The sequence below is a fragment of the Furipterus horrens genome, unplaced genomic scaffold, assembly GCF_987537825.1.
Source record: "Furipterus horrens unplaced genomic scaffold, mFurHor1.1.pri manual_scaffold_3, whole genome shotgun sequence".
Taxonomy (NCBI): Eukaryota; Metazoa; Chordata; class Mammalia; order Chiroptera; family Furipteridae; genus Furipterus; species Furipterus horrens.
The window spans coordinates 87,369,266-87,385,725 of NW_028327173.1; the positions used below are offsets into that span (position 1 = coordinate 87,369,266).

Here is a 16,460-nt window from a genome sequence, read left to right on the forward strand (position 1 = left end):
AAGAATAAGGAAACTATGACCTGATAGACAACGATTTCTAAGGAACACCAAATGAATAAAAGCAGGATATGACAAAACACTATATGTCTGGTATACTACCATTTGTATTTTTTAAAGGGGGGGGTGAAGGAGAAATATTTACATTCTTATTTGCTTTTATATACTGTAAATCAAAATTTTCTAAGAGGTGAGAAAAATGGGAGACTTTTTCAGGTGAAACAGTTTTCAAACTAGGGAAACAACAACATCCAGTGCAACCCGGAAGTGCATTCCACTAAGACAAAGGGGACGCTGCCTTTTATTCAGAAAGTTCCCCTCCAGATTCCCAATTGGTCCAATTTTATGCAAATGAGGTTTCCAAATTCATAGTTTTGATTGATCCAAATTATGCAGTTGTGATTGGTTGTTGTAAATCTAAATGAGGATATACAATTGTCTAGTTCTGATGGGATAGGGCAGGTCTAAATCCATTGGTAGATGAAATTAGGGCTTCCCTGCAATGGTTGTCTCTTTAGACAGCCTACACAAACTAGCAGGGCATAGTGTGGGAAGCCAGTTCAGTCTGAGCATCTTCCCAATATACAGGGTATGTGATGACCCCCTGTCAGCAAATGACCACTAGACTCTTACTCTATAAAATTGAGACCTTCACTTAACCATCTCAGCATAAATTCCTTCTAAGGGTTTACAGAAAATGGATTTTCCTCAGAGTCCACAGTACATAAAGATAGTCAAAGGTACCTGGAAATAAGAAAACAGGGGCTAATGAAGATAGAGAGTCCTGGGCAGATGGCACCCTGGAGAGGGGAAGGTATAGTGGGAGGCCTTTCACCATGTATCTATATTTTTAGATTCTTAAACTATATACATGTATTAAAATCTCTTAACAATTTTTTAAAAATTTGATTATAAAAAAATCATTTCTGCCAATTGAGTGAAAGTCAGATTGTTTTACCTAGGAGATTATTTGACTTAAATGTCTGTTTGTAAATCCTCTGGTGGCTTTGGCTTGTTTTCTTTCACTTTGGAGGAAGTGTTTCTTTTCCAACTCATATTTTATCATGTCCTTTCCCTCAGAGATCTTCTACATTGCTAATTTTATTAATTAGCTTGATCCAGTTTTCTTACATCTCTTTTCCTTTTTTCCTCTACCCAAAGCCCTCTATATACTCATTACCAGGTTAGATAATATGTAGACAATTCATATAAAATAGGAGAATAATTATTTACTAATACTTGAATTCTTACCCTGACATTTCTTGATAATCTTAGGAAAGTATTAAATAAAACTCTTAACTTTATCATAATATTAAATTCAGGACACCGTATTTTTAAGACTGATTCAAAAAGAGCCACCAGGTTTGATGGTGAGGAGCTGACATAGGCGGGAACGTTAGCAAAATATTTATTGTGGCAGGAAAGAGAGCTATCTTTAGCTGTTTAAAAGGTGTTTGAAAATGTAGTAGAACTAGGACCCATCCTGGGACATCAGAAGAAGGACTCCTGAGTATCTTGAGTGCCCCACCTTGGGGCAGTGGTCTGCCGTGGTGGCCATGGCACCACGTGGTAGGGTAGCTCCTCAAAGGTGGATGGTTGCATCATGTCTCTGCACAAATCAATCTTGCATTCAGAAAAGGAAATAGCAGGCAACCTCAGCTCTAGTAAAAAGGTATTTTCTTGAATCAATTTTCTCTTTTCTTTCAACGTCTTGAGCCTGGAGTTAGATACTCTTCATAAGACCCATTCTCTTTTAATTCCATTCCTCAGAAGTCTCAAATTTTGTACCTTCTTTTCTGCAAGTACCTTTTCATCTATTTTTTAGGCATAATAAGCAAAAGGGTGATTTCCTTGTCAGACTTTCATGGCAAACAAATGCCTTTAGAAAAAGACGTTGCAAATGTTCTGATTTTTAACGTTCTTGCATGAAAACATTAAATTCTGAGTTAATAAGGAACATTTTTACCTAATTCAGAGCCAACACTGGAGTGAAGTTAGTATTAGTAGCAGGGCATCACAGACCGCTGTGATTTCAAACTCTCGGCAGGTACATCTCCATTTATGGATACATTAACAGCCAATGGAACAACCAACATACAGACATCTGTTACAGGAGTGGCAGCCGGGAAAAGGAAATTTCTTGACGACAGAAGAGACCAGCCTTTTGACAAGCGGTTGCGTTTCAGTGTGAGGCAAACAGAAAGTGCCTACAGATACAGAGATATTGTCGTCAGGAAGCAGGATGGCTTCACCCACATCTTGTTATCAACAAAATCATCAGAGAATAACTCACTAAATCCAGAGGTGAGAAATGTTCTTGGGCTGGTTTGTGCATCCTGTTTCTCCAAACCCTGTTTTCCGGGCCTGCTCTGCCAAATTGGCGCTTTTTGTGCTTTTTCTAACTCTCCTTCTGGGCTGTTTCACAGTAACTACCAGGAGTTAGGAAGCAAAGGTGAAGTATGGCAGTCTTGGTCCTTGTAACACTTATGACTGTAGTGGAGTTAGGACAAGAGGCATGTGTCCGGTGTCCATCTTCATTCTCAAGTGTGTGGGCTGACCGGAACCAAAGTTCTGAATGGAGGAGATGGTAATTGTGCCTCCAGGTTACAAGCTCATCCCCAAGGGGGCGGTGTACAGGGTCTCTGGGAGATTCCGGCCTCCCTGAAGTTACATGTAAAATGTGTGTGTGCAAATGCTTTTCTTTAGCTTTCATCAGATTTTTGAAGGGTTCTTCATTCGGACAGATTAAAATACTCTGAATTCCCATCCTTTCAGAATATTTTACCGTAATTCCCAGTCAGTCGTCAGTATGATAGTCGAACTTAACAGCTACAATGATTTCAACACACGTTCGTTGCTGTAGACTGCAGAGCTTCTTCATTAGTTAATGCTTCAGAGAGATCATTTCAGGTGGTTTGTGCCCTTCTGAAACACGCGCACGTTCATATACTTGCACCTATGCACCAAACTATTGGGATTTCTGTCTCAAGTGTGGCAGGCTGGTGTTCAACAACAACAACAAAAAACACAGGGAACTGAGCTATTTCTTTCAATTGATTTAATGTGCCACCTGCTGTCCAAAACGTAGAAATACCTAATGGATATACGGTGTGGGCAAAAGTAGATTTACAGTCTTATTCCAGATATATACTACAATAATTAATTAACAGTAATACAAGAATAAACTCTGTTTCGGGTACTCAAACTGTAAACTTACTTTTGCCAACCCCTGTAGTGTGTAACCTGCTTTATCTACTGAGAGCCACAATGACTAGAATATTAAGGTAACATAGATTCACACATCTTTATAATTATACTCTATTCATTATGTAATTATATTCTCTGCCTAGCATTCCTAATCTCTGGTTACAGAAATAAGAAATTTGTGAATTATTTTAAATTATAGCAGATACACAGGGAACAATATTAGGCTATAAATGTACTTTCTATAGATCCAGGTTATTCCATAATGAAATGCTTTTAGGATTCTGTATCAAAGTATTCTTTGCCACTTTAACTTTTGGTGACTTTCAGGTAATGAAAGAAGTCCAGAGCGCCCTGAGCACAGCTGCTGCTGACGACAGCAAGCTCGTGCTGCTCGGCGCTGTGGGCAGCGTCTTCTGCTGTGGTCTCGACTTTATTTATTTTATACGGCGCTTAACAGATGACAGAAAAAGAGAAAGCACTAAAATGGCAGAAGCTATCAGGTATGCATAAATGGTATTTTTAAAACATTGCTTTGAGTGTTTTGCTTTTAGTGTACCAATGAGTGATAGAATAGGCTTAAACAAGCCTTGTCAATGAAATGTACATCTCCTTCCATGGAGAGACACAAGTAGTAAAATTAATTGAATCATCTGTCTTTTCTGTGGGTTTGGCATAAATTACTACTTGCCTTGAGCAAATAACTTGATTTCAAAGCTGGCACAAACCCAGTGAAGTGCTCAGGAAAAGTTTAATGATTAGACTGTAGAAGAGCATATAGCCACATATTTGTAGTATGAGTGTGTTCTATCTTCACCCCTTAAATAAAGATACATTCTCTTTCACATAATAACTTAACCATTTGCTTGACTCTAAAATCAGTTGACTAGGCTGTATAATGAACCAGTTTCACAGCATCATATGAAAAGTTTTTTGTTTTTAGTACAAGCAATATACATTCTTATTCAAATTTATCCTGAGTTTCAACTACACACAAAACTATAACATAGAATAAAAAATAAAAGTTCCCTCTCTCACCTCTTCATCCATAGTTCATTTTTATGTCTTCCCCAACCTTTTTTCTAAACATTTTCAAATATGTATTCAATATACACACACAATTAATATTTATTTTTAGTTCTGTTAAAGTGAATGAAACCCAGTCACCAACAGGAAGACTGTTGTACTTTCCTACATACCTCCCTAAAATGACATATCCCTAAGGACCCTCTGCAATTCACAGAAAGATGAAAACTTACAGAATCACAGATGTGAAAAATGGCATTAAATTTGGTTGAATCTTCTCCGAAATCCCTAGGTACTAGAAGAGTTGAAGTTGAGCCTCTTGATAATTATTGGGCTCCACATGGCTGAGACCCTAAGCAGTGACCTTGCAGCATTTAGAGGTGCATGTCAAGATTAGTGGGCGAGCTTTTTTCTGTTTTGGTGGGTCTGGAGTCGGGTGGGGCATCTTTCTCTGACAGATCTCCACACCTTGGGCATTGCTTTGGCTTTATAACACTTCTAATGATTTTTGAAATTAATATTTTTTCATACTATACATACATGCATACAGGGCATTATCTATTCTTTAATCTTTTTTGAACAGTAGCATTTAGGGGGCTATCATGTAGTAGTTTTTTCAAAAATAGTTTGAAGTTCTCTAAATTTATTTTAAGAATTATTTCTAGTCTCCAAAATAATTTCAAACTCGTAAAATGCTAGATGGCACCATCTTGTTAATTCAGATTGAAATTAAACTGCTTCCCATGGACGTAATTCCTTCACAGATTGTCAGTACCTCTAAGACAACTTGTAGATATTCCTAATTATTACATCCATTCCATCCTTTCTGGATGAACTACATGAATTTAATTTTCATTTTTCTGGTACAAAACATGCCTCAGTTTATGACTGTATGTTTTCTGTAAGAGCACACTGACTTTACACATAATACTGTGATTTGGGGAGACCTGCTGTGATAAGAAAATAGTATTTGCCAGCCAATGCCTTCTCAGTCCTAGCCCACTTCACCCTATAGGCATTTCCCAAAGCGCCCTAAATCTTGTTGGTACCTCAGCCCTAGTCCCAGCCCATTTCTCCAGTGTAGGAATTGCCCTTGACAGTGATTAAGGCTTGTATTGTTGGGATTAGCAAAAGCACAGGAAAGAGAGATCTCATTTATTGAACTTCTGGGTGACTTTAAATGTTTATTTTCATCAGCTACCCACTCCCATTTTTTTCTCCTAACCCTCCCACTCCCATACCACTGACCTCACTACCCACAAAAACTGAATTAGTATTCTAAGGAAAAAGCCAAAATCCTGCTTTAGGGAAACTTACTTGGTTCTTTAAATGAATATATTTTCCTCAATGTGAATTTTTCTTAATGTACTGTGGCAGGATCCTAAAAATAATTAGTTACACCAGATTCACTTAACTTTTACTCTCACTCATTTGCATTTAAATTGCTTTATAGGTATAAGACTGCCCTATACACATAAAGCTATTGCTGTCTATATGTTTTGTTTTTGTGGTATCTTTTGTTCATTTCTTAAACCTTTGGGTCAAAGAATGTCATTGTAGCAAATTTCCAAAAGAAAAGTAGGAAATAAGATTAGATTTAAACATTAGCTTTGTCAGGAATCTATTTCCACCAATGCTGTTATCGAAATTCTTGCTGATAACTAGTTTGCAAATAAGTTGTAATAAAAATATTCAGTACATTAGTGATAAAAGTCTTGGGGAACTGAAAGACAAGGAGCCTTCTCTCTCCAAAAGGGAGGCATCATCTACCAACATAGAATGGGACAATAAGGAATTGGGGAGAGAACAAGAACAAGACCAGCAAGTAAACATGCCCCTAAACCTGACTTCTCCATTTAGTCCCATTCTGTATATTCAAAATGAAGGAAGAGCTCAGTTGAGACATGGTGGTGAACTATTAAAATGTCAGATTCTAGTTTTCCCCAAACAAGTCTTAGAATATTGTTTTTAAGTGGTTTTTCTAACTTTTTGGTACTGTCTGGGCAGTGGTAAATATTCTTCAAAAGAATGGACAGAATTTTGATTTTGTTTAATTATGTCTTTTAAAACTTTATATGTGGCAAATATAATTTCTTTCCTTCCCTGCCATACCTGGCACATTCTTTTAACTCAATTTGCAGATAATTCAAAGGTGACTGAATTTTAAATTCAATATGTTGCATTGATCATGTTTGAATGTTCATGTGTTTTGATTTTAAGTTTTAAAATAACTTGCAAAAGCAAGGAGGACAAGTTCTCTTTGAATGCTAGGCTCCTGAGACCTTCATCCCCAGGCCTGAAGGCAGGTCCCACCTCTACACCTCTGGAAGTAGGGTGGCTTGATGTACAGTACACCTGACTAAGCTATTGTAACTCTGGGAAGTTTATACTAAACAGAAAAGCATTTTTATACAGTTTTGTTTTGTTTTTGTGTTTTTAAATTAAACCAATTTCTCTGTGGACCATGCTAATTTCTGGCATGTCAGAGCTCACACAGAATGATCAGGTTGTGTTCTCTGGAAAGGGAAAATGGTCTTCACTCTAGAGGGTGCAGGTTAATTCATATCCTTCTCAGAAACAGTGATGTCTTTCATATTAAGTTACCACCCCAGGATAAATAAAAATAAAATCATCTTGAGGGGTGAGGAGTCCAGCTCCAAAAATATTTCTCTAGCTTGTTAAAAATATAAGCTTTGATTTTGCAATATCTATTTTAGAAGCAAACTTTTTTCTTTTCTTTTCTTCAAATGTATAAAATGAGAGAAAACTGCTGTGTGGCATAATTAATTCCATTTCTCTATTGAATTTATTATTACACTATTTTGATTTTTTTTTATGTTAATCTACCATCCCATCCATTGTTTCCAGATGTTCATATGAGGCAGATAAAAGTGGAAAGATATGCTTTAAAAATGTCTGCCTTATATCATGGAGATTAATTCAGCAGTTATCTTGTCAAAAGTCATCAGTAACTAAGCATAGAAAATGTACTTCCATCATGTGTACTGACCCAAAATCCTCAAAAGGTGGTAAAACTGAAGTATCTTTGTATATTGTCTACAGTTATTTCAAGGATCTATTTAAAAGGTCGTATGCCTCTCTTTGTATCATTAAAACCCAGTGTGACCTTTCTTCCAGTGCCTCCCAGGCTCTTTCATTTAGAAAGTCTTAATGCAACTCATTCATTCAAATGAGTTTATTTTCCCTCAATGTAAAGATGCAGCAAACCTGTGGAGGACCTTGAGGGGCAAGCTGAGGTCTATGACTGTTGGGGCTCTTTTGAGAACAGTTCCTGGAGCTAGGTTTGCAAGCAGCCAAAATCTGCAGTCCCTCCTTTCCCCTGTCACTTAAACACACAATCTCTCTCTCTCTCTCTCTCTCTCTCTCCCTCTCCCTCTCCCTCTCCCTCTCCCTCTCCCTCTCCCTCTCCCTCTCCCTCTCCCTCAACTCCCCACCCCCCCACCCCTTTCCACCTGCCCTTCTGCAAAACAAAATGTGACCCTTTATGGGAGCGGCAGGGGGAGCACTAAGATGCCAAATCTGAACAGATTGCTCTAGGTTTTAAATTGCTGAATGGTAGAGAGCACCCAGACTGTTACTTTCAGTACCCAAGATAGAATTAGAATTCTGTGATTCTAATCTAGAACTGAGACTGCCTTAAAGAAATTATGTGGTATTTATTTTGGTGTATATTTTTCCTTTTCTTCATCATGTTAAAGAATAACTAAAAGCAACCTTTGAGAGTAAAATGGGATTCTAGTGGTGGATTAGAAGATGCACATTCCCAGTATGGTGTGGCACCAACCTAGCCTAAATTAGAAGGCAACCCGGAATCCTAAAACATGCGTAACAATAACCTTGGCTTGGCTTTATAAAAATTCACATCCTCTGTGAAAGCTACCCTACCCCCCAGTCTCACTCTTCTTTGAAATCCTGCTATAATTGTATTTAGCACACAGTGGAATACAAAATGGTATCTGAGGTTTTTGCTCTTCTTGTTTGGATCTCCTATTTTAAACCAGCTTGTAAACATCTTATCTTTACATTCTCCCCAGGCATTCATTCTAGTTCTGTATAAATTCATGAAATATCGTTTTTTCCAAATAATCAGTGAGTTGTCTAAAATCACATACCAAGTTCAGATCCCAATCCCATGGTTCCTGACCCGAATCCTCCAGTCTTTTTTCAACACTGGACAGTGTTAATAGTATGCCTTGTGCCAGGCTTTCTCTGGGAGAACTTCTAAATTGGTCTTCTGAAGCTCATGGTGTTTGTTGGGCTTCTTATGTCTTCAAGGGAAGGAAGGCTGAGGAAAAAGACATAATGGTCATAGAGCCCATGAGCCACAACAGATAGAACAGCCTCTGTGTATATTACCTGTGATTTTCACATAGGTCCTGTGGCAACAGCCACTTCTGACATGGCAGCCAGGGTGTCATTAAGCCTTTATAACACACAGGGAAGACCTTCAACAAATGTCAACTCAAAATGATTTCCACAGAGTTTGCATCTTGGTAAATAGAATTCCATAATAGTGGATTTTTTGTTGCTCAACTACATAATATTTTGAGTAATTCCTCATTTATTTTTCATTTTAGAAACTTCGTGAATACTTTCATTCAGTTTAAGAAGCCTATTATTGTAGCAGTAAATGGCCCAGCCATTGGACTAGGAGCATCCATATTGCCTCTTTGTGATGTGGTTTGGGCCAATGAAAAAGCTTGGTTTCAAACACCCTATACTACCTTCGGACAGAGTCCAGATGGCTGTTCCACCGTTATGTTTCCCAAGATTATGGGAGGAGCATCTGTGAGTACCTCTTTTAAAAAAATAATTCTATAGAACTTTTTCAAGAAATCTAGTTTGGTTATTGCTTTTCTAAATATATACAGGGTGTCATTCTCTGGGGACTTTTCATCAAATACACTTGTAATTAATTCTTGTTCATTAACTTATTATTAATTCATGAAATCATACAGGATTTTCATACTGATTCATAGAACATTATTGGCATGGTTTTAATCATTTCCTAGAGAAGGACCTTATTCAATGAGGACTCTATATTTCTGCATAATTAACATTGATATCCACTGTTAGTAAATACCTAGTTTATAATCCATACAACAGACTTTGCAATTGAAAGGTCTTTTCTATCTAATAACCTAAAAGCTACTCTTTTAAGTGAAAGGAAGAGTCACACATCTATGTCTTCTTTTTATTCAGAAGACAAAAATTATTAAGCTTAGTGAGGAAGGCATGCTAAAAGCCCAGATAGGCCTTTTGTTCCAGTTAGCCAAGTTGTGAATACAGAGGAAAAGTTTTAGAAGGAAATTAAAAGTGCCACTCCAGTGAACATATGAATGATTAAAAAAAAAAAATCAAAACTGACTTACTGCTGATGTGTAGGAAGTTTAGTGAATTCTGGATAAAAGATCAAACCAGCCCTCGCATTCCTTTAAGCTGAAGTCCGATCCAGAGTAAGGCCTTAACTCTCTTCAGTTTTATGAAGGCTAAGAGAAGAGAGGAAGCTGCAGACAAAAAGTTTGAAGCTAGCAGAGGTTGGTTCATTAAATTTAAGGAAAGAAACTATCTTCACAACATAAAAGTACAAGGTGAAGAAGCAAGTGCTGATGTAGGAGCTATAGCAAGTTATCTGGAAGATCTAGCTAAGACAATTAATGAAGGTGGCTACACTAAGCAACAGATTTTCATTGTAGATGAAACAGCGTTATTTTGGAGGAGGATGCCATCTAGGGCTTTTGTAGCTGGAGAAGTCAGTGCCTGGCATGAAAGGACAGACTGAAGCTCTTGTTAGGGGCTAATGCAGCTGGTGACTTTCAGTTGAAGCCAGTGCTCATTTACCATTTCAAAATCCTTGGGACCTTAATAATTATACTAGGTTTACTCTACCTGTGCTCTATAAATGGAACAACAAAGCCTGGAGGATAGCACATTTGTTTACAACATGATTTATTGAATATTTCAAACCCACTGTTGAGACCTACTGCCTAAAATTTTTTTTTTCAAAATATTACTGGTTTTTGATAGTTCACCTGATCTGATGGAGATGTACAATGAGATTAATGTTTTTTATGCCTGCTAACACCATTATAAGGCTTATAGACTAAGGTGTAATTTTAGTTTTCAAGTGTTATTATTTAAGAAATACATTTTGTAAGAATATAGCTGCCATGCAAAGAAAATTAAAAGCCTTTTGGAAAGGATTCACCATTCTAGGTGCCATTAAGAACGTTTGTGATCCATGGAAAGAGGGCAAAGTATCAACATTAACAGGAGTTTGGAAGAACTTGATTTCAGTCCTCATGGGTTACTTTGATGAGTTCAAGATTTCACTGGAGGAAGTAACTGAAGATTATGTGGAAGCAGCAAGAGAACTAGAGGTGGAACCTGAAGATGTGGCTGACGTGCTTCAGTCTCATGACAAAACTCTAATGGATGAGGACTTCCTCTTATGGATGAGCAAAGAAAGTGGTTTCTAGAGATGAAATACACCCTTGATGAAGATGCTTTGAAGATTGTTGAAATGATAACAAAGAATTTAGATTATTACATAAACATGATTGGTAAAGCAGCAGTAGAATTTGAGAAGATTGGCTCCAATTTTGAAAGAAGTTCTACAGTGGGTAAAATGCTGTCAAACAGCATTGCATGCTGCAGAGAAATCGATTTGTTCATGAAAGGAAGAGTCAGTCAGTGTAGCACACATCATTCTTGTCTTCAGAAGTAGCCACAGCCTTTGGCAGTCACCACCCTGATTAGTCAGCAACCATCAACAATGAGACAAAATCCTCCACCAACAAAAAGATAATGACTTACTGAAGGCTCAGAGGATGATTAGCATTGTTTGGCACTAAAGTGTTTTTAAATTAAGATAATGTACATTGATTTTTTTAGACATATGCTAGTGCACACTTGATAGATGACAATGTAGTATAAACAACTTTTATATGCATCGGGAAACCAAAATATTTATGTGTATCTCTTTATTGAGATGTTTGCTTTAGTGCTTTGGTCTGGAACCAAATCTGCAATATCTCTGAGGTATTTCTGTAATGTCTCCAGAAGCAGATACTAAGGTAGATTTTGGCATGTAGGAAAACTGTTAGGTAGCCAACTCCTGTTGAAGGGACAAGGAATAGATAGGGCTGGAGAGGGGAGCAGTCAAACTATGAGGCAGACCTTACAAAGTTCCAGCCACCCCACGAGAGCTCCAGGGCATATGTGCTGTCAATAGTTGTCCCACAGTGAACCAAAATGGCTGATTGCTTTATTTCCATCATCAATGAGTGTGGGCTGTTGGAGAAGAACATTGTGCCTGTGGACGACTGGCTCCACTGTCGCAGAGGAGTCCCCACAGGAGCTAACAGCTGTCTGCTGCTGACACTACCAGCAGTTGGGCCAGCAAGACCTCCTTTGCAGCGGTTATCAGCAGAACATCCCTGTGTCCATCACACTCCATCCCTTGTCCCTTAGGATGCCTCTTCATACAGTGTGGGGGGCAGCTCCTCTAGGTTCCAGAGGCCACTCTTCCTGGGAGAGACTTATAGGAGGAGGAGGATTAGACAGTGATAACTGTTGCAGGCAAGAGCCACCTGGATGTTAAAATCAGTGGGTAAAAGTACAATGAAAAAAAGGATTTTTGCATCCTCTCATTACTTACGATGGGGAAAAAAGTCACTTTCAAGTGGAGAGGCCTGGCAGGCATCACCTTACTAGTGATTGAAGTTCACCAGAAATAAGACCTATCGCTTGTGGTTTGCTCTCATGTGCTGCACCAAGAATGACATGGTGTCACTGTGCTGGAGTCCTGCCAGACGTGCATCGCCTCAGTCTCACTCTGGGAGTGCCAGGCAGGCCCAGGTTGTGGCACAGTTTGTGGATACTGAGCTGAGCTCTTCTAAAGTAACACAGTTGGAGAACTTGCCGAAAGATGGAAGAACCTTAACAGACTGTGAGGACTAAGGGGACCTGACAGCTCAGTGTAGGATGGCTTCCAGAGATCCTGGGTCAGGGAAAGGACAACAGTGGGAAAACTGGCAACATTTGTGCAGGGTTTGTAGCTTAATATTGTATCAATGGGCATTTTATGGTTTTGATCACTGTAAAATGTGATAAAAGATGTTAATGTTAAGGGAGAGCTAGGTGATAGGTTGCCAGGAATTCTGTACTGCTTTTGTAATCTTCAGTAAGTAAAATTACTCCCAAAGCAGAAAGTTTAAAATAAAGAAATGTAAAAGAGGAGAGGGTTTAATATGACAAACTGCAACCACCTTGCCATAGCTGGTGTCAGTCTTCTCTCACTCTCACCATCACCCTCACCCTCCCCTTCTCCCTCTCCCTTTCTCTCTCCTTCCTGTTTTAGACCACCTCCCTCACCACCTCTGCTGGCCTCAGTTACCTGCCCTGGTGGTAGGGCAGGTCAGAAGCCTGGTCATTGTGTCCTGCTCAGCCGGAGTTGGCAGGGGAGGGGAGAGGCTCCTGGTGGGTCCCAGGGTTCCACACATCCCGTCCTTGCCTGCTGGCCCTGAGCTCAGAGACACCAAGTGCTCAGGCAATGATTATAGCTTTTAAGTTCACTGGGATCTTGCTGTGTCCACTGACCAAGTGTGCCCCCTCTGGGACAGCAAAATCCAGAGATGCGAGGAGAGGAAGCACAACGTCCCTCAGTAGATCATTGGGAGGAATCATAAGTGTGGCCACTTCTGCTTCCATCCCTTTTTTCTCAGGCCTGTGTGTTCCTCCTGTTGTGGGCATGATGCAATATTAAGTTCTCTGTACTGTGTGTACTGTGAATTGGAAGACTGCCCATCCCCGTGGACTATACCTGCCAGGTGGTGCTCCCCTCTTATTTCCGGTCATCCCAGTGCTCCGTCAGCCTGGCAGCTTCTAGAGGTGTAGGATATGACTGCCAGAGGACCTTGTGATCATGGCCCACTCCTACACCTTCATTGCTGTGAGGGGGATCTTCTGGTCTGGTGCTGTACTCTGTGGCGTCTCATGGCTGTGGTCCAGACCCCCATAAGCCTCAGAATGAGGCTGCCTGGGGACCTGCAGGCAGGAAGGCAGGCCCAAGCCCAGAGTAAGTGTCTGTTCGTATGCAAACAGACAACTTTGTGCTCGATGGGCTGGTCTCCTCAGGGATGTTGGCTGAGCAGGTAGCTTGGCATTGGTGTCCGCTACTGGAGGGCTTCATGTGCAGCTGTGGCAATAGCTGAATCAGCCTGACAAGTCAAAGCCCATGCTGTTGAGCTCCAGCACTGAGGTAGTCAACAACCAAGACTGGCCAATGTCACCTTTCTTGTGTAGTTGTTTAGTCTTTGTGGCAGGTGTTATCTGGTGGACACTGACATGACACAGCCATCTACACCCTTTCCTAGTTACATATCTACATGCCTCTACCCCATACCTCTGTGTCCCCAATTTTCTAGGTCCATGACCAGCCAGGCACTGTCCCCCCATTTCAGAGCATTTCCCTCTCATCTTTTGCACCAGTCCACCCATAAACCAAGCTCAATCACAGGGAATGCCCATTCAGCCATAGGTGCTAAGGCAGGACACTGGTACAGCAGTGGTGGGTGACTTTTGGGTCTAGGCCACCTCGCTTGTGCATTTTGCCTGTGCTCTCCGGTGTCTGTGTTCGATTTCAGCTGTGCTGCTGCCACTGGGTCTGCCTGGCCGTTAGACCTTGATGGGCCTAATATAACTCAGCTTGTGATGGACATTTCACTTGGTGTCTCATGGTTGGGTGTTCTGTCTCTGCCAGGCCCAGTAATCACACCAGAATTTTTTTTTTTTAAAGGTATATACTTCTCTGCTAGAAGGTGTGGCCTTGCTTCAGAACCTCAGGAAGCTGCACTGAGATCATCTCTCTGGCATTTGCCATAAGTTCCTCGTGGCATCTTGTCCCACCCTCTCCAGTGTCAATCATAGCAGTTCTGGCATTTCAGCTTCACTTAGCCTGAACCATTATTACTTTCTCCATGCTTCTAGAAGTCATCCCAGTAACAAGGCCACACTGGGGGGCTCTTGCCAGCATGTTAAATTTTGTAGTTCAGAGCTCCCAAATCACTGAACTCCCCTGTCCAAATCTGTGATTTGCCCCCTGGTCAAGAACCCTTAGAATTCAGTCCCTTGTATTCTTCCAGCTCCACCAGCACTTTCTGACTGTGTCATGCAGCTCTTCTCGGGGAGGAAGTTAGTTACAGGCCTAATAGCAAAAGAGGAGATGGCCAGTATTTAAGGGAAGTGATACTGTCTTCTAGAGAGAGATTTCTGCATTGTCTCTAAACACAGGGGCAATACGTGTTCTCAATAGATATGAGCGGGCCATTTATGCAGGCTCAGAGGGGTCAGAGGAGCCTAGGATTCAGAGTTTCGGGGCATCCACCCAAAAGTCCCCATACCAAGTTTATCTTCCTTCTCCCCTCCTCACACAGTCAGACCATCGGTTGTGTGGGTGATCAGCCTTGTCTGGAGCTTGGCAACTCTTAATGAGTCCTGGGTCTGGGTGTGAGTCTCAGCTTTCTCTTTCTCTGCCATCTTGCTAACTTGGAACCCCTCTGCTTATGTCAGTGGCAACTGGCAGTTACCATCCCATCACCTCTTGAGAATTTTATCACTTGGACTGCCACCTCTGTGGGGTTCTGTGGATGCTCCACCTAGTCTAGGAAGGTCTTCATTGCCAACCAACTAGGGAACAATAAATCCTTTTCATCACTGCTTTCGCTCCTACCTGTCACAAGGTAGTTTCTGAAGAAGCAGAGGTCAGGTGGATTATGACAAGCAGGACATGGAGTAGGTGTCAACCTCTATGGCAGGGCAGAGAGGAGGCAAGATTGGGTAGAAGGTGAAGGTAAGCTGTCTTGCAGCTCTGGTGAAGCCTTCACAGAGCCCATGGGGTGATCTGGGGCATCGGTGTCCATCACAGTTGTTCGAGGTGCCTTCACCACACTCAGCCATTGGATGCAGCAGCCCTCAGAAGGGCCTGCCCACAGGTGAGGCTGCCTGGAGAGCTCTTGCCGGTTGTTGTCTGCTGGCAGTACTCCTGGCTACTGGGCAGCAAGTATTTCCTGGGCTGGGGGGCTCTGGATGACATATCTGTGTTTACCCCAAGTGGTCTGTGATTTTTATAGGTGAAGTATGGACACGTCTATGTTGTCTGTCGTACTGTTTTCACTTTACTGCACCCACCTAACAGTACCTGAATCCGGTGGTAAAGAGTCATTATCAAGAAAATTACTTTATTTTGAGTAATTACTGTAAAATGGATTGTTTCCTAATAGTTGCTAGGATTCTGGAAGAAAAGAATCATTATCATCAGTAAAGTCTTTTTATGCTCATTTTGAATTACTGTAAAGGAGATTGAAATAATGGGGATTCTGTCCTCTAGCTGTATAATGATTTAAGTAGATCTGAGGAAAGTGTTGAACAAACTTGACATTTAAACACATTTTGGGTGAAGTTGGTTTGGAAGTGGAGCCCTTGGGCCAAATGCTTCTGCTAAAGGGTGGAGGTCTTCGAGTTAGTCCACTGTGCTCAGAAAGACCCATAAATAGCTTGACAATATTACAAAATGAATGCCTACCCTTCACTCACTAGTCTTTGGTCTCACTGGACAAGTCTTTCTACTCCTTGTGATTTCCTGGTACCACTTGAGCAGCAATTCTCAACCAGGGCAATTGGCCCTATCCTTCACCCCTAGAGGACATATGGCAATGTTTAGAGATGGTGGTGTCACAACAGAGGAGATGCTAGTGGGTAGATGCCAAGAGTGCTGCTAACACTACAATGCATAGGACATCCTCCACACTAAAGCATCTTTATCTGGCCAGTGTCTTTAGTTTCCAGTTTGAGAAATCTGGCTCTAAAGCTGGAGCAAAGAGCCTAAATGTCAAACGATGTAAATTCTGCACTTTTTGGTTAGAGTATCTGACTATAATCTCTATACAAAATGTGAATAAACATGTTGAGGTGAGTGTATTGTGACAATTCGTGTTGAAAGTGACGGTCCAAAGGATGCAGTTCTTTTCGTGAGGTTTTAGTGCAGGTGAGTTTCAGTAACCTAAGGCAAGACTAGAATAAGTTTGGTTTTCCCCACTTGCTATGTGCAAAACTGCCGGAGGACAAGCTAAAGGGATCATGTTATCAGGATAGAAAGACTATACAGGTTTAAAAAGCTGACAAAACTATCCTTTTCTTGTCTCCTGCAAGGA

The 16,460-nt window shown here is 40.7% G+C and overlaps 1 protein-coding gene across 4 annotated transcripts in view; it reads left to right on the forward strand.

Annotated features, from left to right (window-relative positions):
- The window catches only part of CDYL (chromodomain Y like), a 145,377-nt gene that overhangs the window by 122,508 nt on the left and 6,409 nt on the right, over nucleotides 1-16,460 (forward strand). For 3 of the 4 annotated variants that reach the window (XM_090269827.1, XM_090269829.1, XM_090269830.1), the window contains exons 3-5: nucleotides 2,045-2,301; nucleotides 3,532-3,704; nucleotides 8,826-9,036. In XM_090269827.1, the coding sequence (XP_090125953.1) occupies nucleotides 2,045-2,301; nucleotides 3,532-3,704; nucleotides 8,826-9,036 (641 nt within the window). The remainder of the gene's footprint in view (nucleotides 1-2,044; nucleotides 2,302-3,531; nucleotides 3,705-8,825; nucleotides 9,037-16,460) is intronic. The other variant, XM_090269828.1, reaches the window with a different exon arrangement.